This window comes from Canis aureus, chromosome 1 (genome assembly GCF_053574225.1).
Source record: "Canis aureus isolate CA01 chromosome 1, VMU_Caureus_v.1.0, whole genome shotgun sequence".
NCBI lineage: Eukaryota > Metazoa > Chordata > Mammalia > Carnivora > Canidae > Canis > Canis aureus.
In genome coordinates this window covers 81,036,258-81,060,693 of record NC_135611.1, presented here as the reverse complement: position 1 = coordinate 81,060,693, position 24,436 = coordinate 81,036,258, and the positions used below count along the sequence as shown (strand labels likewise).

Here is a 24,436-nt window from a genome sequence, read left to right as displayed (position 1 = left end):
TTCTTAAATTAGGCTTGCTTTTTGCTGTGCCACCTCTATAATTGAACCTTCCTGTTGGGAGCCTGAGGCAGCAGAGTATCAGAAGGGTAGCCAATGAATTTTTAATTTAAATGTCAACCACGAAACCTACCACCTAGTGAAAGGGGGGTGGTGCGCAGAAATCAGGCTCAAAGCCTATTACTAGATATTTGGTTTCCCTCTTTGCGTCTCTTCTGCCTGTAGGTGTGCACTTGACTCTTATTAACTTTAGTAGGAATTATGTATGTGCCCTTAGGGGAGAGCATAACTTTTAATGGGGGCTTCCTCACAGTGCTTTTATTTGCTGTTTAATTTTAATGAATCACACCCCAGTAGAAGTGTAAGAATACAACAGGATGAGCTTGAAAATGCAGAAGGGGTTATTACATATTTTACTCTTCTTTTATTCCAGAGTAGATGTCAGCTCTTCATTTGTCTCCTTTGATTGTCGATGGAATGTAATTTTGACTGCCTATGTTTCAGATCAGAAACTCAAGTCAAAATACTAACCTTTCCTACATAAAAATTCACACATCCTTCATTTTTGAGAATCTGTATAAGCCTTGTGCACGATGCTGGGAAGAAAATGATGAACTTGTTTAATTTAACTGATACTTAGGTTCTTTAATATGTTCCAGACACTGTTTTAAACTGTATCAGTTATCTGTTGTTTATGCATCACAAAGAACATGGAAGACAGTTGTTAAAGCAGCAACCTTTTTTTTTTTTCTTGCTCATGACTTTGGGTCAGCAGGCTGGGCTGGGCTTAGCTGGGTGGTTCTTCAGCTCCTCTCACTTGGGATGGCTTATTCTAACAGGGTCAGTGGTGATTCACCTGTAGCCAGTGGTCTACAGTGACCTCACTCATGTGTCTGGGAGTTGGTGCTGGCTGTCGCTGGGCCTCTTCTTGGCTTGCTTACATGGCAGCCATGTTTTAAGAGGGCAGCTATAGAGGCTGTATTTGTATTCCCCTTGAGGTTTAGTCTTGGAAGTTGCATAGAAACCCTGATGTTGCAGTCTTTTGGTCAAAGCAAGTCACAAGGCTGGCCAGATTCAAACAGCTGGTTGGCTCAGTCGGTTACACATCGGCCTTGGGCTCAGGTCATGATCTCAGGATCCTGGATCGAGCCCTGCGTGGGGCTCCATGCTCAGCGGGGAGTCTGCTTCTCCCTCTCCCTCTGCCCCTCCCCCTGCTTGTTCTCTCTCTTTCTCAAATAAATAAATATAAAAAAATAAAAAGGTATAGAGAACTAGACCTCGCTTCTTGCTGGGATGGCTGTAGAGAATTTGTGACCATTTAAAAGCCACCAAAGCCCCCTATAAATACTCGCTCACTTAATCCTCACATCAAACTTAGAAAGTGGGTTCCATTACTCTTTCCACTATTCAATAGATGGCAAAGTCAGACAAAACAGGTCTAATAAAAAAAAAAAAAAAAAAAAACAGGTCTAATAACTTGCTCAAGGTCACACAGCTTGGGACAGGGCAGTGTGACTGCTTTGAAAACTGTTCATGACTGAGCCCTTCAGCCACTGTTAGGACCAACATATTTTTTTCTCTAGCCTTGTAGAGAAAGGGTCAGTCACATCGCCGTGTGATTGCCATGTATTGGAAAATTCATATATGTTGTGTCACCGAGCTATCACAGCTAGTCTGATATGAAGGTATTATTTCCATTATTTAGGTGAGGAAAACTGAGGCTAATGGAAATTAAGTATAAGTCATACAAGAGAATGCTAACTCACTGTTCCATCTGCAAGAGTGGCCTCCTTAAGTAAAAATGATCACAGTTCCAGGGCAGACTTTTAAAATCTATTTGTGTTGACAAAATGTTTAAAGCAGTTTTTCTGTTGACTTGTTAATGGCTGTTGCACATTACAGAAATAGCTGGAATAATAAATATGTTTTTCAGATGTCCAGTGGAGACCAAGAACAGGAGCAAGATGAATATTCCATTCCGCATTGGCAATGCCAAAGGAGATGATGCTTTAGAAAAAAGATTTCTTGATAAAGCTCTCGAACTCAATATGATTTCCTTAAAGGGGCATAGGTGAGTATATATCCAGTTCAGATGCTCATTAGAGAATTTAGTTTTTCTTTCTTTTTTTTAATTTTTTTTATTTTGAGAGAGTGCTCACGCATAAGCGGGAGTGCGTGGTTTGGGTGAGTAAAAGGAGAGAGAGAATCTTTAAGCAGTCTCCACCCAGAACGGAGCCCAAGGGAGGACTCCATCTCATGACCCTGAGATCATGACCTGAGCAGAAACCAAGGATTGGATGCTTAACTGACTGAGCCACCCTTGCGCCTCATAGTTTTTCAAATGTGGAGTGAAACCTATCTACCTCTCTAGGAGTCTTGCCCAGCTTGGAGTAGCAATTATTATAACTTGTTGAAAAAAAACAGTTGTCATGGGATAATTCTCCTCTCCCCCCCCCCAAGATTTTATTATTTATTTATGTATTTATTTGAGGTAGAGGGTGGGAGAGGGGCAGAGGGAGAGAGAGAGAGAGAGAGAGAATCTTAAGCAGGCTCCATGCCAGCATGGAGCCCAACACGGGGCATGATCTCATTAGCCTTAGATCATGACCTAAGCCGAAATCAAGAGTAGGATGCTCTACCGATGGAGCTGGCCAGGTACCGTACACCCCTTAGATTTTATTTTTAAGTACTCTCCATACCCAACACAGGGCTCAAACTTACAACCCTGAGATCAAGCGTCGAATGCTCTACTGACTGAGCCAGCCAGGCATCCTTCTATTTTTATTTATAGACCCTTAGTGGGATTCCCTGGCTGGGTGCATCGTAGACCACATCTACAGGCTTTTGTCAAAATTACCTTTGAGGGGCAGCCCGGGTGGCTTAGCAGTTTAGCGCCGCCTTCGGTCCAGGGCGTGATCCTGGTGACCTGGGATCAAGTTCCATGTTGGGCTCCCTGCATGAAGCCTGCTTCTCCCTCTGCCTGTGTCTCTGCCTCTCTCTCTCTCTGTGTCTCTCATGAATGACTAAATAAAATCTTTAAAAACAAAACAAAACAAAACAAAAAACCAAAATTACCTTAGAAAATCTCTTCAGTGGTTTTTATGGCAGAGGTTGGCATCCCATGACTGGAGAAAACAGATTGCTGTTGCTCCAGCTGAACAGCAGAGAGTGGGTCCTGCGTGCTCTATGAAAAATATGTGTCCTCGCTCCCGGGGAGGTGAGACACCTGCCCCGCAGTGGTTGCCTGCTCCCTGCTTCTTGTGAGGCAGGCCCACCAGATACCTGACTGAGTTAATCTAGGTGATATGTGAGCATGACGGTCCTTCACTATATTAGGGAGAATTTCCTAACAATTAGACATTTGAACCTGCTGGCCACGTAGGGGCCTTCAGGTGACGGTTTGGACATGATGGCCTCAGGTGCTGTGTCTCTCTCAGGAGCGGGTAACTGAAGACTGGAAAGAGGGTCGTCATAATGCTTAAGGGGATGTTTTTGTTCATAATGGCTGCATCTTTGGTTGTTCTAGGTCTGTGGGAGGCATCCGGGCCTCTCTGTATAATGCTGTCACGATTGAGGATGTTCAGAAGTTGGCAGCCTTCATGAAGAACTTTTTGGAGATGCATCAGCTGTGAATACATCTTAATCAACATATACTCTCCCCTTGAACAGTGTACAAAATTGGAAGTCACTTGGGGATGGCAATAGAAACTTAGAAAACATGATATTTTTCTCGAGCAAATATGCTTCTTAGGGACCTCGTTTTTCAAAGAACAACAGCACAACATCCACATTTCTGCAAAGCTGGTTGGTCTTAATGGCCCCCACCTTCATTCTGACTTGAACTGGAAGTGTTTTTTATTTAAAATCTTCCTTTAGCTTTTCTAGTGAATTCCAGCTAATTTTGTCTTTGCTGCTACTTTTTCTAGCTAAATCTCAGTATTCAAACTTGCCTGTGGACTTAATAATGCAACTTGAAGTTACTTACTTCTGGGAGACACACACACACACACACACACACACACACACATACACACACACATACACAGAGCATAGAGGTTGGGTGGGGACCTCTAGGTGCTGAATCTTGATCCTTTACAAAATGACACGATGGGGTCTCCTGGATTTTGCAAGCTGTTAATTCAGGACCACACTCACTGTGTGGTGAGTGTTGAGGGATTCCAGGCTAAAGGGCAAACTTGGAATGTTTCTTTCTCCTGTTACTCTTCTAAAGAGATAAAAGTGGCATACTGTGTGTTCATATAGCAAGGTCTGTTTTTAATACCAAATACTATGTAGCCTGTTTCTACTAATAGGATTCTTGGTGACGCATATGTAGAGACTTAGAGAATTTGTTAGAATCCTTGTCCTCGTGTATTAGGCGTTAACGCTTGCAATGGTGTGTCCCTCCCCTCCCCCTTTTGTCTTCAAAAAAACTACTTTGCAAGATTTTGAAATTTCCCTGATTCCCTTTGATGTTCCTTTTAGTGGGTAGAAGAGAAGGTTGGTTGGTTGCTTTGTTCTTTATTTTTCAGTGAGGCTGTTAAATTAAAATTCTCTGTTAAACTCCCTTCTTGTTGGTTTCACTTGACAGTTCTCTTTATAGCATTTGACCAGTGATGCTGTGAAGTTCTGGAAGATCTTTGTGGAAGAGTTTTTCTCCTATTGTTTATTCATTGTCAGTTATTTTCTCTTGACTATGTGGAGGACATTTAAGTCCTAAAACATGTAAACCTTTGTCAATAAATTTCTTTACCTGCTATTTATTGACGTATGTATGTATGTTAAGTAATCTCTACACCCAACACGGGGCTCGAATTTATAACTTGGAGATCGAGAGCTGCATGCTCTACCGACTGAGCCAGCCAGGCACCCCCACTTCACCTGCTTTTTAGATGGATTGTTCTGTTAAAAACTTTATAATGGAAAAACTTGAGTCTGACTGTAGCATCTGATAAGGGTAATTTAGTTCCACCAAAGGGGTAAGACCTGAGCCCTGTGCATCCATTTTTTAAAAAATGATTCGGTATACAGTTGTGGCTTTCCATTGGCTTTTGGAATGGATATTATCAAGAAACCACCCTATAGCCACGGTATAAAGGTCTATGAGCTCTGTCCCACATAGGTCAGAAGCATGCCAATAGGGCAGTTCTAAGCTATCTTTGTGTTTCATTCTATTGTGTGACAAGGACTGTACTGATCTCTTATCCAAGCTCAACATTAATTAGTTGGGTTATTTGGGTTCCACTGGTCAGGGCTAGACTAGTCTTAGTTCTCATCTGTAAAAAAGAAGGACTTGTTCTGGAGAGATTTAAGAGCTTAAAACAAGGGCTCAATGCAGGATATGAATAGTAACTACAATAAATGTTTATATAGCAAAGCCAACCAGTCCATGGACTCCACCTAAGTGTTCATGTAGAAGAGTGCTCAGTCTACCTCACCTTTTTCATCCTTTCCTGATGGTTCCAAGTCCCTGTTGTTTGTACCAATCTGAAATTTCAAATTTCCACTTAACTCCATTCCTGTTGCCATGGCCTGCTCTCATGTCATGGTGGATTATTTCTGCAGCCTCATCTCCAGCCCCACTCTTGCACACCAGTTGGATTATTACTTCTCCCTCATGTTCTTCCTTGATACTTTAAAACCCCAGGGTTCTCAGCCTGGCCTCAGGGCTTTGTAGCATCTAGCTTGGCCTTGTCTTCCTTATGTTAATGGTTCTTGGAATGGGACTTTGTTTGCCCAAGCTATGACACACATGCCTGGCCTGGAGTTTCTGCCTCAGTGGAGTCCCTGCTCTGTTGGAACAATGCTCCTTTCCTTTGTTCTTACAAGGGTGACCCTTTTACCCATCACATGCCTGCATTCCCTCTTGAAGTGTCCAGTTATGTACCTTTCCCCTTACAGCATCATGGAGGAGCCATGTTTCTCCACTTCCAGCAGCTGTCGTCCTTGCACTTAGGGGCTGCTCAACAATTGTCTGTTTAAGGAATGAAAAGTCTTAGGCAGGTCATAATGATCCTCGTGAGTTTCACAAACTGAACCTGGATTAAAGGCAGACATACAATCTTACCTATATGGATTTTTTAAAAAAAATTTAAAACCTTAGTATACAATATAGTTTTGTTTTCCACTAAAATGGTCAAATAGGACTGGTTGAATAGGGAAATTTAAAATCTTGGAGGGCTGTCAGACTCATTCTTATAAATCTGTGAATGCTTCTGGAAAATGATCAGCAACTGCATTCGTACAAGTACAAACGGTAGTTACGTGTCGGCACACAGATTGCTGGAAGATGCTCATCGAGTGAAAACCTTGACCTTTATATGTCTCATGTGAATGAACTGATGCCAGTCTGTTGACCATGTGGAGAGTGGTGGGATGGAAGATAAGAATTTAAGCTCCTGGGTCAGCAGGCTGCAGGAGCCAGAACCAGCCAGTCTTCCCTTTAAGATTAAAAGCAAAGTAGATAAAACCAGTGTCTTTCAGGCCATGGGGAGTCTGTAAGACACAGCAGCCTCACAATCCTTTGGTTACTCCCAAATTCTACTTTCCCCAAACTGAATTTAAAGTTTGATTTTTCTCCTCCAAAATTCATGCCAGTACATAATCATTCTAATGCTGCTCAAGTGAGAAAAAAGCAGAATCGTTTCCATGTTCCTTATGTTTACCTTCACACACTACTTGGTCTCCCAATGCTGCGGTTCTGTCCTTTGCACAAGAAACAGAAATTGTGTTCTGTCCCGAAGTCTTCATTCCCCTGCTAGTCTATGTTTATCTAAATATCCAATGCTGCTTCATCACAATTTAGCTGATGCTAGAAGGTTTGACAAGCCCTTTGGTGAACTAGGTGTTAAATTATTCCTTTCTCCCCCTTCGGAGCTGAAGGAGCCACCAAGACCCATAAAATAGACAAAACCCACTGATAGATTAGATATTCATTTCTGCAGAAGGCATTAGCAGGTCCAGCCTGTATCACTTCATGATTAATGTTTGTTGTAACGTTTTCGTTGGAAGGAAAATAAAATGAGGAAGAATTTTCTCACATTTGATCAGAATGTACATAATTAAAAAGTGAAATGCTACTGGGTTTGGGAAGAAATCAATCACTTTAATTGGAAAGAAGATTCCTTGCCTCTGTCGGTAATTGGACTCTTGGTAATTTAGAATCGGAATCCATGACAGTTTGTGATAAATTGGCTCCTTTTGGGCTAAAGAAGGTAAGAAGTTCTAATTACCCCCGGATTATTCCAGAGTGGATGGAAAAGCTTGATCAAAGAAGAAGATCCTGGGGAAGAGATAGAGAAGCCAGCAGTGAGCAAAGATTTATTGAATTTCTTTTTAAGAAGGTAAAGAAGAAAATAGTTAATTTGATGTGACAAAAACAAGAGCATGGTATTTGTGGTATTTGACATCCTGGAGATGTAAATTGGATTTTGTAGGAAAATAAGGAACTGGGCATATTAGAAAAAGTTTTAGGTATACAAAAGTTCTACAATCAGGTTATAGCAATTAGCTTTGCCTACCTGTTCGTGTATGAGAGTATTGAAAACCTTGGGCCTCACTGGGGGAAAAGTATGGAATTTGTACATTGAGTGTTTAAGCATGTATGTAATCAGCACTACGTTTAAGGAAGTCTGATGCATTTTATTCAAATCAAACATAAATTTGAGTTAGTAGAAAGATAGACAAGGCCCCAATTAGTGAATCTGCTGACCTGGTCACTGTTGGTATCCTAGACTTGTTTCTATATGCATGGCCTAAGAATACCTGAGGAATAGGCTGGATTTTAGGTTGAAGCTCTGGGTGATAAATTTATTTGAGTTGTGCAGTTTAGTATAGATAGATAGATAGATAGATGGGTGATAAATTTATTTGAGTTGTGCAGTTTAGTATAGATAGATAGATAGATAGATAGATAGATAGATAGATGTAGATGTAGTGTAGATAGATAGGATTTTAAACTTACAGTTAAGTTGCAAGGTTAATACAAAGAGCTCTTGTATTTGCTTTCTGTGCTCGCTTCGGCAGCACATATACTAAAAATTGTATTTGCTTTCTGAGATTCACCAATTATTAACATTTAGCCTCATTTGCTTTGGTATTTGCTCTCTCCATTTATATATATATGGTCTAGTAAATATATATATTTACTCCCCACCCCACCCCAAACCATTTAACAATAAGCTGGAGACATTGTGCTTGTTTACCTCCAAACACTGATGATTTCCTCACAACAGCATTCTCCTGTGTGGCCAAAATAATGATGATCTAAATCAGAAATGTTATGTTGAGGGCACCTGGATGGCTCAGTTGGTTAAGCGACCACCTTAGGCTCAGCTCATGATTCCAGGGTCTTGGGAAAGAGCTCAAAGTTGGGCTCCCTCTGCCTGCCACTCCTCCTGCTTGTGCGCATGCTCTCTCTCTCTTTCTCTCTGTCAAATAAATAAGTTATATATTTTTAAGATCTTATTTATTTCTTCATGAGAGACACAGAGACAGAGGCAGAGACATAGGCAGAAGGAGAAGCAGGCTCCCTGTGGGGAGCCCAATGTGGGACTTGATCCCAGGACCCTGGGATCACAACCTGAACCAAAGGCAGACGCTCAACCACTGAGCCACCCAGGTGCCTCTATACTCTTTTCCTGAGATCTTATTTATTTAATTGACAGAGAAAGAGAAAGAGAGAGCATAAGCAGGGGGAGTAGCAGGCAGAAGGAAAGGGAGAAACAGGCTCTCCATGGAGAAGGGCGCCTGATTCAGGACTCGATCCCAAGACCCTAGGATCATGACTGAGCCAAAGGCAGTCACTTAACAGGGAGAAGCAGGCTGATGGGGGACTCGATCCCAGGACCCTGGAATCACGACCTGAGCCAAAGGCAGATGCTCAACCACTAAGCCACCCAGGTGCCCCATAAATAAAATCTTAAAAAGTAATGTTGATATTATTTGACTCATCTACAACCTGTATTCAAATTTTGCCAATTATTCTAACATCCTTCATAGCTATTTATTTTAGTCCAAGAATCAATTCACAAGCATGCATTGCTCTGAGTTCCATGTCTCCTTAAGTTAAATATGAAAGAGTTCTTCAGGCTCTTTGTCCCTCATGTTATTGACTGTGTGCAGAGCACAGGCTGCTTGTGGTGTATGATGATGGAGTCTGTTGGAGTTGGTCCTGTTTCCTGTTTTGGCAGGGGTACCACAGAAGTGATGTCTGTCCTTGTGTATCCTGGTAGGAGGCACTTGATGTCCATCTGTCTCACTGGTGTCATGCTTTAGGTGGTGTCCATGAGGTTTTTCCACTGTCAAGTTATTTGTCCCTTTGTAGCTAAGAAGTGGTTTATGAAGAGATATTTCAAGGCTCTCACTATTCAATTCTTCATGATGGAGAAGGTAAAGTGACTTATTGCTTATTTTCCACTAGTATTTCTACCATCTACTCCTCTCTCACCCACAGGGAAAAGAAGCCCTGAAATATAAGCAAGGGTGTGAAAAAAAAAAGTACATTGGAAAATCAAAAGCCAACAGTTGGGGCTATATATCCCAGGAGCCCTGAGAGTAACAAATGTGTTTTGGGAACGTGAATAGTATGGGCAAGTGTGCTTTTTGGTGAAATGAGAAAGAAAGCAAAGAATCTCCTGATCAGGATACAGGGACCAACTTGTAGAATTCTCCCCCTGCCCCTGTCCAGTCAGGTTTGTTTAATTCTCAATATCTTCAGAAGAACAGCCCTTTGGCAACACAGGCACTTAATCTAATAGCTGGACCATGAACCGCACAGCCTGATTATACTTTGAAAGATGTCATATAACAGCCTAAAGTTAAGGTTGCTTCTGATGTTTCTGGCCTCGCAGAATAGTCCCCGAGAGAAAAATAAAATCTTGGCTTCTACCTAGCCCGGTAAAAAGCTGAAAGCATCTTAAATGCCTGAAAAATAAAACTTGAGGTTGAAATATAAGAAACATTAGAGGCTATATAGGTCATTCTCAGGGTGGGGGTCGGGGGTGTATAATGATCTAATCCAGCAGAGTAAGTGGTGCCTGCTGGCTCAATATTCCTTCCTGCTCCCTTCCCCCACTTTAAAACCATACTTTAGGGTGAAAGTCCAGGGGTTGAAGCAGAAATCTTCAGGAATTGTTAGGAAATGACAGGTGAGCAGGTTAATAACCTCAGGTAACAATCATTCTGCTATAAAATATGCATTGGGGGAAATACTTCTGAATTTTTGATGCACTTAAATCTTGGGAAATCATACATGTTTTGTAAAGAAATATGCTCAATTAAGGCTCCAACTGACTATTACCCAGTCATTTCCCACATTAATCCTTTCCTTTTTTTTTTTTTTAAATATTTTATTTATTTATTAGAGACAGCGAGAGAGAGAGAGAGAGAGAGAGAACAAGCAGGGGGGGAGAGGCAGAGGGAGAGGGAGAAATAGACTCCCCGTTGAGCAGGGAGCCCCATATAGGGCTTGATCCCAGGACCCCAGAATCATGACCCGAGTCAAAGGCAGACACTTAGCCAACTGAGATACCCAGGGGTTCCTAAGCTATTTCCAATCACCCAGTAGCACACTGTTTAGTGAATATTTGTTTATTTCTATTTTTAAAGATTTTATTTATTTATTTGAGACAGAGAGAGAGCACAGGAGGAGGGGCAGAGGGATAAGGGCAAGCAGACTTCCCCCTGAGCAGGGAGCCTGATATGGGGCTTGGTCTTGGGACCCCAAAATCATGACCTGAGCCGAAGTCAGATGCTTAACCAACTGAGCCACCCAGGCACCCCTGTCCAGTGGATAGTTCATCCAGTGTCTTCCGTGAGCAAGGTTCTTGTAGATACAGGGGCAAACAAAATAATCAAGGCATTGTATCACTCTGGATTTTCTCGGTCACAATAGATAGAAAACTTGATCTCAACTGGCTAAAGCAAAAAAAAAACCGACAACAACAATAAAGGCAGAGGAAGGAATCCATTGGTTGAGAGAACTGAAATATTCAAAGGCAGGGCCAGGCCTAGTCTGGTTTGCTCCAGAGGCCCAGGACATGTAGCCTTTGGGTTCACCTTTCTGGGACATTTTGCCCTCGTGCCTTGCTTCACGATAACATCAGGCAGTAGTAGTTTCAGACGCTGGCTCGGAGTACTTAGAGTGACCAGGGAAGGAGAATAGGCCTGTATTTGCGCCTCCCAGTGAGAGTAGCCAGGCAGTTCTACTCGGGCTGCCCTGTCAGGTTCTCATTCCTGAACCAAATGTTAGGGCTGGGAGGAAGCGATATGCTAACTGGCTGGAATACATTAGAGCTTATCCCTGGGGCTGGGTGGGTGACCAGCCCCACCTACACCATATGGAAGGAAGCCTGTGCAGTTTGCCAGATAAATTCTGCTTTCTGTTACCCCCCATAGAGCTCACAGCCTACTTGGGGTGGGGGGCAGACAATAGACAAATATTTGGATACAAGATATGAAGTAAAGGAACAGACCTGTGAGACTCATGCCAGGGAGATACAGTCTGTAAAGTGGAAAGTGATGTTTGAGCTGATATCCAAATGGTAGAGCAGGAGTTAATCAGGAAAATTGGTTAGGAGAGACAAGAGAAATTTGGGCACCTTGGGGGACATTTTATTTTCTCTTAGAAGAGTTGGTGTGTGATGCCACAGTTTGTACAAATGGCCACAAGACTGCAGGAAAGCACCAGCTGGCCACAGGTGGTTACAACCACAGAGGGTGACATGAGCACCCAGCATTGGCCATTATAGTGCTTGGGGGCACTGTCCTGCAGGGCTGGGGCTTGAATGGTGACAATTAACCAAGTAGGTTGGAAGCAGATAAACAGGGCAACAACTGGTACAGCAGCAGAGGTGTGTACCCACTGGATTTCAGCCCTGAACGTATCTTGTTCTCCTTAGTATCTTCCCATGGTCTAGGGACCACCAAACCTTCCATATGTCATATCCAATAAATGTTGACTAAACATATAGGTGACTATATTGATAGCCATGGAAAAATATTTTACATTTATTCCTGATTGATATTGGTAAGATTTCACCCCAGAACAAATTTGCTAATGCTTTCCAAGATTCTGCAGAGTGTCTTGAGCATTGATCCTCTACTAGAGGCTTCTGAAAGTTGAATCAACATCTGCCTGAGGTTTGCAGGGTGAGGGGATCTCAGCATGGAGATACACATTGATTCCTTTGCACAGTTTTGGAAGCCCATACAGAGTGACCAATCCAGTTGTGTTTTGGTTGAAGCATCTACTACTTCTTAAATTAATAGCCACATTAAAAGATCATGAGATGAAGCATTTATATCTTTTTTTGTTTTTGTTTTCAAGAATGTTTTTTTAAATAATAAATTTATTTTTATTGGTGTTCAATTTGCCAACATACAGAATAACACCCAGTGCTCATCCCGTCAAGTGCCCCCCTCAGTGCCCGTCACCCATTCACCCCCACTCCCCGCCCTCCTCCCCTTCCACCACCCCTAGTTCGTTTCCCAGAGTTAGGAGTCTTCATGTTCTGTCTCCCTTTCTGATATTTCCTACCCATTTCTTCTCCCTTCCCTTCTATTCCCTTTCACTATTATACTCCCCAAATGAATGAGAACATATAATGTTTGTCCTTCTCTGATTGACTTATTTCACTCAGCATAATACCCTCCAGTTCCATCCATGTTGAAGCAAATGGTGGGTATTTGTCATTTCTAATGGCTGAGTAATTTCCATTGTATACATAGACCACATCTTCTTTATCCATTCATCTTTCAGTGGACACCGAGGCTCCTTCCACAGTTTGGCTATTGTGGACATTGCTGCTAGAAACATCGGAGTGCAGGTGTCCCGGAGTTTCATTGCATCTGTATCTTTGGGGTAAATTCCCAACAGTGCAATTGCTGGGTCATAGGGCAGTTCTATTTTTAACTCTTTGAGGAACCTCCATACAGTTTTCCAGAGTGGCTGCACCAGTTCACATTCCCACCAACAGTGCAAGAGGGTTCCCTTTTCTCCGCATCCTCTCCAATATTGGATCATACCATTGAGGTGGTATCTCATTGTGGTTTTGATTTGTATTTCCCTGATGGCAAGTGATGCAGAGCATTTTCTCATGTGCATGTTGGCCATGTCTATGTCTTCCTCTGTGAGATTTCTCTTCATGTCTTTTGCCCATTTCATGATTGGATTGTTTATTTCTTTGGTGTTGAGCTTAAGAAGTTCTTTATAGATCTTGGAAACTAGCTCTTTAGAATGGGGAAAATTACCAAGGCAGGAAAGCACAAATGTTGGAGAGGATGCGGAGAAAAGGGAACCCTCTTGCACTGTTGGTGGGAATGTGAACTGGTGCAGCCACTCTGGAAAACTGTGTGGAGGTTCCTCAAAGAGTTAAAAATAGATCTGCCCTATGACCCAGCAATTGCACTGCTGGGAATTTACCCCAAAGATACAGATGCAGTGAAACGCCGGGGCACCTGCACCCTGATGTTTCTAGCAGCAATGGCCACAATAGCCAATGAGATACCACCTCATTGTGGTTTTGATTTGTATTTCCCTGATGGCAAGTGATGCGGAGCATTTTCTCATGTGCTTGTTGGCCATGTCTATGTCTTCCTCTGTGAGATTTCTCTTCATGTCTTTTGCCCATTTCATGATTGGATTGTTTGTTTCTTTGCTGTTGAGTTTAATAAGTTCTTTATAGACCTTGGAAACTAGCCCTTTATCTGATACGTCATTTGCAACTATCTTCTCCCATTCTGTAGGTTGTCTTTGAGTTTTGTTGACTGTATCCTTTGCTGTGCAAAAGCTTCTTATCTTGATGAAGTCCCAATAGTTCATTTTTGCTTTTGTTTCTCTTGCAATTGTAAATGGGATTGACTCCTTAATTTCTCTTTCTTCAGTCTCATTGTTAGTGTATAGAAATGCCACTGACTTCTGGGATTGATTTTGTATCCTGCCACACACTGCCAAATTGCTGTATGAGTTCTAGCAATCTTGGGGTGGAGGCTTTTGGGTTTTCTATGTAGAGTATCATGTCATCGGCGAAGAGGGAGAGTTTGACTTCTTCTTTGCCAATTTGAATGCCTTTAATGTCTTTTTGTTGTCTGATTGCTGAGGCTAGGACTTCCAGTACTATGTTGAGCAGCAGTGGTGAGAGTGGACATCCCTGTCTTGTTCCTGATCTTAGGGGAAAGGCTCCCAGTGCTTCCCCATTGAGAATGATATTTGCTGTGGGCTTTTCATAGATGGCTTTTAAGATGTTGAGGAATGTTCCCTCTATCCCTACACTCTGAAGAGTTTTGATCAGGAATGGATGCTGTATTTTGTCAAGAAGCATTTATATCTTAATTCTTGTCTTTTCTTGAAGGCATAGAACATTTGAGTCTGCATTCAGGTGTGGTGACAAATGTCTGGAACCAGTGGATGCTGCTCTTTAGTTGGCGAGAAAGACTCTAATTTGCCTTTTTTTCCACCTAGCCCACTTTTTTGGTCATACTTCTTACCTACCTGTCCCTTGGTTACTGGGTCTGCAAATAGCAAGATTTGAACTTTCTGTTAGAAAATCATCCCAAGGCAAAAAGCATAAGATGTTTCATCATCCTTAGTTCCATCCTTTGGGCCTCTTCTGCCATTTTCAGCTCTGCAGAAGCACAAACAAGCTTTTAGCTGTGCAAAAAAACTGAGAACTGAGCAGGGCAATCCCCAAACCAGCTGGCACTGGTCTGTTGGCTTTGTGAAGGCTGAAAGCATTAAATCATCGTTTCTGGTTATACCCTCTGTCATTTCCCTTTGGCCTACTGTTTTCTGTCATGGCCTTCAAGCCTGGTCCAGAACTAATCTTTTCCAGCTTGATCTCCTTTCAGCGTCTGAATCATCTTTCCTGTTTAGGTCTGAAGTCCAGTCCTATAGAATTCTGAGTAAAACTCCCACCCCCGAGTCATTTATCCACCCACTCAAGGCACTCACACTTACCTATTCATTTAATGAAATGCGAACAGTGTTGACAAGATCATTATCCTAAAGGAATTTGGAGCCTGGTAGGGAAATGAAAATATGAACATGCAATTGTTATACTCTGGGACAAGTACAAAACCAGGTCAGGCTGCCAGATAAAATACAAGATGTCCAGTTAAACTTGCATGGTTTATTGGTGAAATCTGGTGACCCTACCTACCACCTGGAGAAGGGTCAGGCACAAGGGATCATATGCAATGGGGACTGGGCAAGGCTTCCTAGGAGAATTGCCATTGAGACTCATGAGACAGGTGTAAGTAGGGAGGGAGACAGCCGTGGGTAGGGGAGCGTTCCATGAAGAACATGCTGTTCTGCACCTGTGAAGACCAGGAGTCAAGCTGCCCCAGGGAACTCAGAGGTGAGCATGAAGTTCAGGACGTTGCGGGTGAAGGAGTTTTGTCACAACAAGAAGATGGAGAGGCAAATGAAGTCCTGCCATGGGATCTGGACTTGACCCTAAGCACAGTGGGTAGCCATTGCAGGACATGAAGCAGCAGGCTGATGATATAAGATGTGCATTTGAGAAAAGTCCTGGCAGGAATGTAGTGGCTGATCAGAGTGGGGAGTCTGGAGATGGGAGACAGTGAGTGATGGTGGTGGCTGTGGGAGAAGAGGAGGCTGGATGAGCTCCTTACAGGATGAATGAATAGATGTGGGAGGTGAGGGGGAGGGAAAGGTCAAGTGTGGTGTAAGCAATGAGTGAAAGATGCTTCCACCTCAATGGGATCAGGGACATAGGGAGAAGCAGGTAACCATGCTGTCATTTGCCTGTTTGCTCCCTGCCTTTCCATTGCTCTGCTCAAGGCCCCAAGGCTGGCCCTGCAACCCCTATCTCTCACATTTCCTTGCCAGCTCTTTTCCACATAGGGTCAGCCAGGAGAAAGCATTGGCAGGAGAGCAGGAGGAAGGTTGAAGCCAGGTATCTCTCTCCTCTCCCTCTCTGTTGTCTCTTCAGACAGCTGCAGCTGGGCCTCTGAGTCCCTGCCCCACCAGGCAACTGTTCCTGCTGCGTTTCCAGCTCGTGCCTGGTAGCCTGGCTCTGGCCATAGCAATGCCATCCCCTTCTTTGTCCCTCCAACCATGGGGTGGCTGTGGCTTCCACTGCCGTGACTCTCTTGGCTGTCTCGCCATCCCATCTGGCCTTTTAGATGTCCATCACCCTATGAAATTCGCTGTATCGAACTGCCTTTCTTGGGGCTATTTTTCTGAGTGGGCATTGAGTAACATGGATGTGTTGAGTCTGAGGTGCCTGTATGAGGCATCGAAATGGGGGTGTTCAACAGGGAGTCCCATACACAGGTGGAAAGCTGCAGTGAGTGGGGTTCAGACGGAGACAGGCTTCCATGGTAGTAGAGGCCAGGAGAGTGGGTGAGATCCTCCGAGAGACAGCCTAGGGGAAGGAAGGGCAGAGAGCCACCAGAGACAAAGTCTCAGAAAGAGACCAATAGGGCAGGGTGAGAGAGAATAACTTCAGGCGGGTTGGCCAGCACAGAAACCGAAGAAGGAAAATACTGTCACGACAGAGACCCCATGTGAGATGGTAACCTTACTTATAGCTCACATAGATGAGGAGCACCTGGTGGCTTGGCCAGGTAAGCAACTGACTCTTGACCTCAGCTCAGGTCTATCTATCTATCTATCATCTATCTATCTATCTATCTATCTATCTATCTATCTATCTATCATCTATCTATCTATCATCATCTATCTATCATCTATCCATTCATTCATGAGAGACACAGGCAGGAGAAGCAGGCTCCCAGAGAGGAGCCTGATGCGGGACTCGACCCCAAGACCCCGGCATCATGACCTGAGCCAAAGGCAGATGCTCAACCTCTTAGCTATCCAGGTGTCCCTCAGCTCAGGTCTTGATCTCAGGGTTGAGATTTCGAGTCCCATGTCAGGTTCCACTCGGGGCATGGAGCCTACTTATAAATAAATCAGTAGATGCTACATAGCTGAGGCTTGAGAAGCACTGCTTTGACCTTATTAGCAAAGAAATCACTGGGGCGTCAAGGAGGGTGCTTTCACGAGAGTGGTGGGGCAGAAACTGGCCGCGGTGTATATTTGCTGGAAAAATGCAAAAGCAGATAACGCTTTGCAGTGACAGGGCTCGGAGCCTGGGGGTCCCGAGGCTTCCTGAGAGGACAGCAGACTCGCACCCCCGTTTCCCTCTCACTCTGGCTGGGAGCTCCTGGGGCATTGTGACAGGTACAGTCACTGATATGGTCACTGATATGATCATTTTTTTCCTCTTTTTTATTCCGAGCAGATTTAATGGAATTTATATAAAGTTTGTAAATTAACGGTATCCTCATGATCCCCCTTCCCTTTGTGTTTCTCCACACCTGCCGTCTTTAGCTCTTCAGAAGGGAACCGCTCGTCATCCATCCACGGTCAGTCCACTGAGCGCTCCTTCTTCCTTCCCATCGGGTCCTTGTTGACAGCCTGTCCCCTCCCAGGGGGGACTAACTGACTCCTGGGGGTCTCACGCCTCCCTGGCAGCTGTGGGGTCCCACCAGGCTGGCTCACCGTGGGCAGGGACTGTCAACAGCCGAGTCGGTGCAGGTGGACGGGGCGGTGAGTGAGCCAACCCCGAGTCTACCGATGGGTGGGGGTCAAGGAGAACGAGGGAGACAGCCACAAACCCACACCTGTGTGCTTTGTTTTTTCTCTCTTTTTTTTTTTTAAATTTTTTTTATTTTTTTATGATAGTCACACACAGAGAGAGAAAGAGGGGCAGAGACACAGGCAGAGGGAGAAGCAGGCTCCATGCACCGGGAGCCCGATGTGGGATTCGATCCCGGGTCTCCAGGATCGCGCCCTGGGCCAAAGGCAGGCGCCAAACCGCTGTGCCACCCAGGGATCCCTTTCTCTCCTTTTTAAAAAGGATTTTATTTATTTATTCATGAGAGACACACAGAGAGGCAGAGACACAAGCAGAGGGAGAAGCAGGGTCCATGTGGGGAGCCCGATGCGGGACTCGATCCCAGGACCCCGGGATCACGCCCTGAGCCAAAGGCAGACGCTCAACCACTGAGCCACCCAGGTGCCCCTGCTTTGTTTTCTCCTTTGACCCCATCCAGCTTCCTGCTGTCCTCGTCCCTCGGGGGACGGAGGTCGGTGCCAGTCTGGGGCTAGTCCCCCCTGATGCTTCCTACTTCCAAGCCCTAATTGGACGCGGATACCTATCTACCTGCTTGGGTTGCCCTGGCATTCCTTATAACGTGGAGCGTGGTTCCTGCCCTAAGCTATCTTTTCTGCTATCTTTCCTTGTCCTTGTTGATAATTTTGGCAGAGGTCATCGAGAGGACATGACCCCCAGTTGACCTGCAAGCAGGATCCGGGCAAGTTGGAGGCACCGCCCCCCCTTGCCTGCCATTCCCACAGCCGGAGCTGCTTAGAAGGACACTAGCCCAGCTCCTGTTCTCTCTCTCTCTCTCTCTCTCTCTCTCTCTCTCTCTCTCAAATAAATAAATAAATAAAATCTGAAAAAAAAAAGAAAAAAAAAAAAGAAGGACACAGCCTTGGGGGAGCAGTAGGTCGTGGCGACCATCTGAAACCTGGTAAGGCTTCTGTATAAACTCTGAAGATTCTGGTAAGTGCAGAGATGCTCTTGCTTCGCCACCACCCAAGACAAGCCTCGAAAGTTCCCTGCTGCTTAAAACTGCCACCTGCCCATCTGCGGTGGCCTGCTCTATGTCCTGCCTTTCCCGGGTCCCTGGCAAGAGCAGGTTTGCAAACCAATAGGTGATCATAGCGCTCGGTTTTCTCCCAAGGATGTACATCAAATAACGCTCTGTGATCAAAACCAAACACATACTTTCCATTATATCCTTGGGGCATAGTTGGTGTTACACTGACATGTTTCTTCACCCTTCTTGTTCTTTGGACTGTTTTTTTTTTTTTTTTTTTTAAATCCGAATCTGTTTTCAACTGCTGGTCTACGAATTTATAAAAACCTTATGTGAATTTGGATATGCTAACATATTTGACTCTCGGTTTCAGTTTGCATTCTTTCCTCTGAGTACTCATTGGTTGGAGTGGTGTTTTCGAGATGTCCTTGCAGGGATTCACAACAACAGAAACATGCTTCTGCAAAGTGGTGGGCAGAGCAGTTTGTACAGCATGTGCATGTGCTGTTGATTCTCCCTCAAAACCGAGTTCATCACGGCGGGGATTGCTCGTGTGCCTGTGGGGTCAGCTCAGGGCCGGCTGTCAGTGGGGCTGGGGCCACGTGTCTGTCATCCCCACCAGAGATCCAGGGCTTGGGCTCATGGAGGTGGCAGGGCTCCAAGAGGGAGCATAGACACTGCATCTTGAGGCCTGGCTCTGAAGTGGCACACTGTCGCCCTCGCTGCATTCCACTGGCCAAGGCCTGTAAAATGGTGAACCTAGATTCCAGGGTGGGGAAACTGAGTCTACTTCTCCATGAGAGAAGCTGTAAAGTCACCTCACCTCACCGGGTTGAGGATACAAGGAGATTATTTGGAGCCGGTTTTTTGGTTTTGGTTTTGGTTTTGTGTGTGTGTGTGTGTGATTTTGGAAGACAACTGTTGCCTTCCACCAAGAGGTTGTCAGTTTTTAAACCTCTCACATTCCTATAATTCTCCATCTCTGGTTTGGCGGTCCCTAAAATCTCGTGATTGCTTTTGGTGAGGGGGCATTTTGTGACTGGTGCTGTCATTCCAAACGAGGAGTTTTAGTATTGACATTCTATTGCTCTTCATACATTATTTATAAGATTCCCTCTATGCATGCACAATTATATTTCTGTGTATATTTTGAGAAATAAATTGTAAAGGTCTCTTTTCTTTCACACCCCCTAGAGATGTTATAGAGGTAGTAAAAGTGTCCAAATTTGTGAGAAATTGGAATAATCAAGAGTTACCTGTATGGAATGCTATTAACGATAGCAATTCACGCTAGAGTACCTTTCATCTGAGACACTCAGGGTCTGTTAACAGATTAAAAGTAGTAAAAGACACCGATCTAGAGAATTTTCATTATCTTGTGCTCTGAAAACTCAGAATTTCATTGGTTTGAATGGGCCTGAAAATACATTTTTATTACTAGGGGCATAGAAGCCTCTAGCAGTGTTCTTAATAAAGCAAGGTGAGTTATAAGCAATCATCTGATGAAGGGTAAATGTACCATACTCTGTTTTAAGAAAAATACAATATAAAAGTCTTACCATGGAAGAAAATCTTTATATGGTCTTTTAAGAAAACTTCAAGAAAAATAAAGGCATGACACTATATTAAATTTAAAGCCAGTGACTTATAAGCAAAGAAAAGCAAAGACGGTCTGATTAAGGCTGTTGTATTGTTCTGGCATTTTTTATGTCTCCCCCATTTCTGTGGCCTTTTTAGATCATAAGCTTTTAGGGCACAGAGAACAACTCCATTTTGATGTAGTACTGAGCAAATGCACCAAGAGGTTCTCAATAAATAGGCATTAAATTCTAAGTCCAGAAGGGGCCTTGAGACACCCTCTCTTTACTCCCTGGTAATACTATTTTAACCAGCCCAGAAAAAGACTTTTTCTTCTTTAAATCTCAAAATGCAGAGACTCCAAGAAAAGAATTTACTTCTCACCTTTGCGTTGTGCTCTGCTGAGGACATTGGCAGAGTGGTGTGAATCTGTCCTCCTGACCCGTGGCTTGGGTGGCTGTGCTATGTGAGGGGGCTTTTCAAATGGGGACTCTGGGCTCCAGTGTGGCTTGGTCATGTTCTTTGGTGGAACCACAGGTGCTCGACCACTCTGACCTCAGTATCATTTGCAGTTCTGGGGAGGATATAGTGAGCTTGCGTGACATCCAGGTGACCAAGGCAGAGAAGGCATGGAATGCATGGAATGAATCTTTGCTTTCTTTTAATTAGTTGCAGAGAACTTGGTACTAGGGATGGGGTACTTGGACTCCAGCTTGGTGCTTCTCAAGCTTTAATATGTAGGTACATCTCCTGTAGGTCTTGTTAAAAAGTGGGATCTGATGGTTCTCCTGTGGGTCTGGATCTGTTTCCAACAAGCAGCCAGGGGTGATTGTGCTGACGGACCATGGGCCATACTTGCAATAGCAAGGCCGTAGCTCTTGCCTTTGCCCCTGCTTCCTGCTAGAGCTAGATGTCTGCTGCTGAAGTAGAAATCTCCTGCAATAGGGATTCTAGAACCTACTTCCCTCGCAGGCAAGGGTCCTGTACCACCAGGTCAAGGGCAGAAGAAGAGGCCTATAGGCTATGGGTCTGGTTCCCCAAACCTGGAATTGGAGGCAGGTAGTCTGGGTTTAAAAACTGGCTTTCCCACTCTCTGGCTGTGTGCTCTTGGGTAAATTATTTAACCTTCTGTGTCTATTTCTCCATCAGCAGCATAGAGTTAATCATAATCCTGCAGAGCTGTTATGAGGATTGAATGAGATAAATAGCCCAGGCACATAGTAAACTACCACCAGTCTGTGTTATCCCAGCTCCGATTCTTACCAGGAGACAAGTATTGTTAGAAGGTGGGGTGTCCGGCGCCTGAGTAGCTCAGCGGGTTAAATGTCTGCCTTTGGCTCAGGTCATGATTCCGGGGTCTTGGGATCGAGTCCCACATTGGGCTCTCTGCTCAGAGGAGAGTCTGCTTCTCCCTCTGCCTCTCCCCTCTGCTCGTGGTCTCTCATGCACACACACTCTCTTTTCCAAATAAATAAAATCCTAAAAAAAAAAAAAAAAAAGAAGATGAGGCGTAAACAGGACAAAATATTCTCTAAAACAAAAGCTCCTACAAAATGTGAGCCCTCTTCCCTCCTGCAGCTCGAACACCCAGAGAGGTACTGATGGAGTAAGAAGCCCACTCCGAGGGCCTCTTGCCTCCAGCCACTGGGGTCAAAGGACTGCTTTCAGGGTCAGAATGTCAACCCCTGTCATTCCCGTTCTTTCTTGCATTTCTTCCTCCGATCCCCTGTGTGTGCATTCATCTTTTATCGCAAGAAGAGAAAAGGCACACGCGTTAAAACAAGCCTATGCTTGCTTGGAAACTTCACGACTTTTTAAATTGAAAAAACTCCTGACCAAGAGAGAGGAGCCAATTTAGGATAGACTTTAATTGGCTATTAGTGTGCTTACTGGGCGGTGGAAATTGCCTGGCCTTTGGCTTCAGAGCGAGCAGGGCACCCACGGCAGGCATTAATAGCCCATTAACGCACACCCTGTCACTGCTTTATTTCCTAATTAATACTTCCTGCTTTAGGGATAGGGGAACACAGCTATAAAATTGTTTTATCTATTGCTTCAGCAATGAGGGAGAAAAAGGGTTATTAGCAACTCATGCCCGTCACATTAATGGCTGGACTAGGAAATCGGAAGGATTAGTGTGGGTTTTATTTTCTTCATCTTTACCTCAGGGTGGAGAAAGGTCATTCCCAAACTCAACCCTGAGCTTAGGTCAGGAAGCTAGAATTTTGACAGTATAGTCAGCCCTCGGGTTCCTTATAGTGTATCAGGAGTATGGGAAATAGAAAGGAATGATCAAGTGTAGGGCAGATTAGCCTCATTCTCCTGTGAGACTAGAGAGGGAAAGAGGAGGGAGAGGACTGCCACGGGCATTTGGGCAGGTTGTGCACTATACAACATCATAGGTGTAGAACATTTGCATATGTTATTACTACAGCTTTCTGACAGATGGAAATAAGTGTCCTGAGCAAGTATCTTTCTCTGTTTCTCTTGGATGATAAAGAATTTTTCTCAATGGGGGTGGTTTTGTCCCCTAGGAGATATTTGGCAATGTTTGAAGACATTTTTGGTCACAAGTGAGTGGTGGGTCCTGGCATCTAGTTGTTAGGGATAGGGTGCTGATAAACATACTCCCGTGTACCTGGCAACCGTCCCCACCCCCCCGACAAATACAGATCTAGCTCTAACCATCAATAGAGCCAGGGTTGAAAACCTCTGGCTTGGAAGATGAAGGGAGTCCCCCTTGCCTCTCAGTCTGGCATCTTTTCCCTGCTTGTTCTGGAGAAATAGCTGCTGGAGAGGGAGTGAGCCATTTCTGACTCCATGTCCTCATATATGTGCCCACTGGGGCCAACATGCCTGGAGGAACCCAAGGCTCCCTGCTGGCAGGGCTGTGTTCATGGCATGGCCGTGGATCAGGATGACAGACATTGTGGAAAAACCTTCCTGCCTCTGGGCCCTCAGTTAACCAGGTCCCCATATCTCTTCCTTCCATCCCAGTGGCCTTCAAGTAGAACCGACTTTCCCTGTCTCTCTAAAGCTTTCCAACTGGTGATTCCTTGCCTCTCAAGAGAGGGGCACAGTATCCTCAGATTCACCCTCCACACTGTCTCCTAGACCGGTTTTGGAAGGTTTTTTTTTGTTTGTTTGTTTTTTGGGGGAAGGTTTTGTAGATGATCAATTGTGGGACACATGCAGAAATTTGAGGAAAAAAGACTTCCAGACTGGTAACTGGGTTCAAATTCCAGTTTTTTCACATGCCTATGTATGGCCTTAGGCAATTCACTGAACTCTGTGCCTCGGTTTCCACATCTCTAAAATGGGGATAAGAATAGTAGTGCCCACCTCACAGCGAACATGTTCAGAATAGTTTTTGTCACATGTCAGCAGTTCCTGATACGTTCTGGGCACTGTGTTTGTTTGCTAGGGTTACCGTAACAAACACCCCATCTGGGGTAGTATCAGCAATAAATTTATTTTCTCTCAGTTCTGGAGGCTGGAAGTCCAAGATGAAGGTGTCAGCAGGATTTTTTTTTTCTGATGGTGGTAAGAAGGATCTTTCCAGGCCTCCCACCTTGGCCATCAGACAACCAACGTCTCCCTATACCTTCACATGGCCTTTCGAAACTCTGTGGGCATCTCTGGTGTCTCTGGGTCCTAATCTCCTCTTCTCAGAAGGACACCAGTCAGACTGGACGAGGGCCCACCCTAATGGCCTAATGATAACTTCATTACCACCTTAAAGGCCCTATCTCTGAATACAGTTCCATTCTGAGGTACTGGGGTGGGGGAGGGCTTCATATGAATTTTGGGGAGACACAGTTCAGCCCTCAACATCTGACAAGGACCTGGTAATAACACCAACATAGTCCTGATTTTTTTTTTTAAAGATTTTATTTATTTATTTATTTATTTATTTATTTATTTATTTATTTATTTATTCATTTATTTATTCATGAGAGATATACAGAGAGAGACAGAGACATAGGCAGAGGGAGAAGCAGGATCTCTGTGGTGAGCCTGATGCAGGACTCGATCCCAGGACCCGGGGATCATGCCCTGGGCAAAGGTAGTTGCTCAACTACTGAGCTACCCAGGTGCCCCATGGTCCTAAATGTTTAACTGTGACACTAACTGTAAAAGCCAGGATGGATCTTGAGCACATGATGCTAAGTAAAATAAACTAGAGAAAGAAAAACACTCTATTTTCACTTAAATGTGGAATCTCAAA

The 24,436-nt window shown here is 44.3% G+C and overlaps 1 protein-coding gene across 2 annotated transcripts in view; it reads left to right on the top strand.

Moving 5' to 3' along the window:
* LOC144318803 (phosphoserine aminotransferase) overlaps positions 1–4,756 on the top strand; it is a 31,779-nt gene extending 27,023 nt beyond the window's left edge. For both annotated transcript variants that reach the window (XM_077906163.1, XM_077906155.1), the window contains 2 exons: positions 1,931–2,068; positions 3,524–4,756. In XM_077906163.1, coding sequence (XP_077762289.1) covers positions 1,931–2,068; positions 3,524–3,629 — 244 coding nt within the window. In that variant the 3' untranslated portion in view covers positions 3,630–4,756. The remainder of the gene's footprint in view (positions 1–1,930; positions 2,069–3,523) is intronic.
* Positions 4,757–24,436: the final 19,680 nt, after the last annotated feature.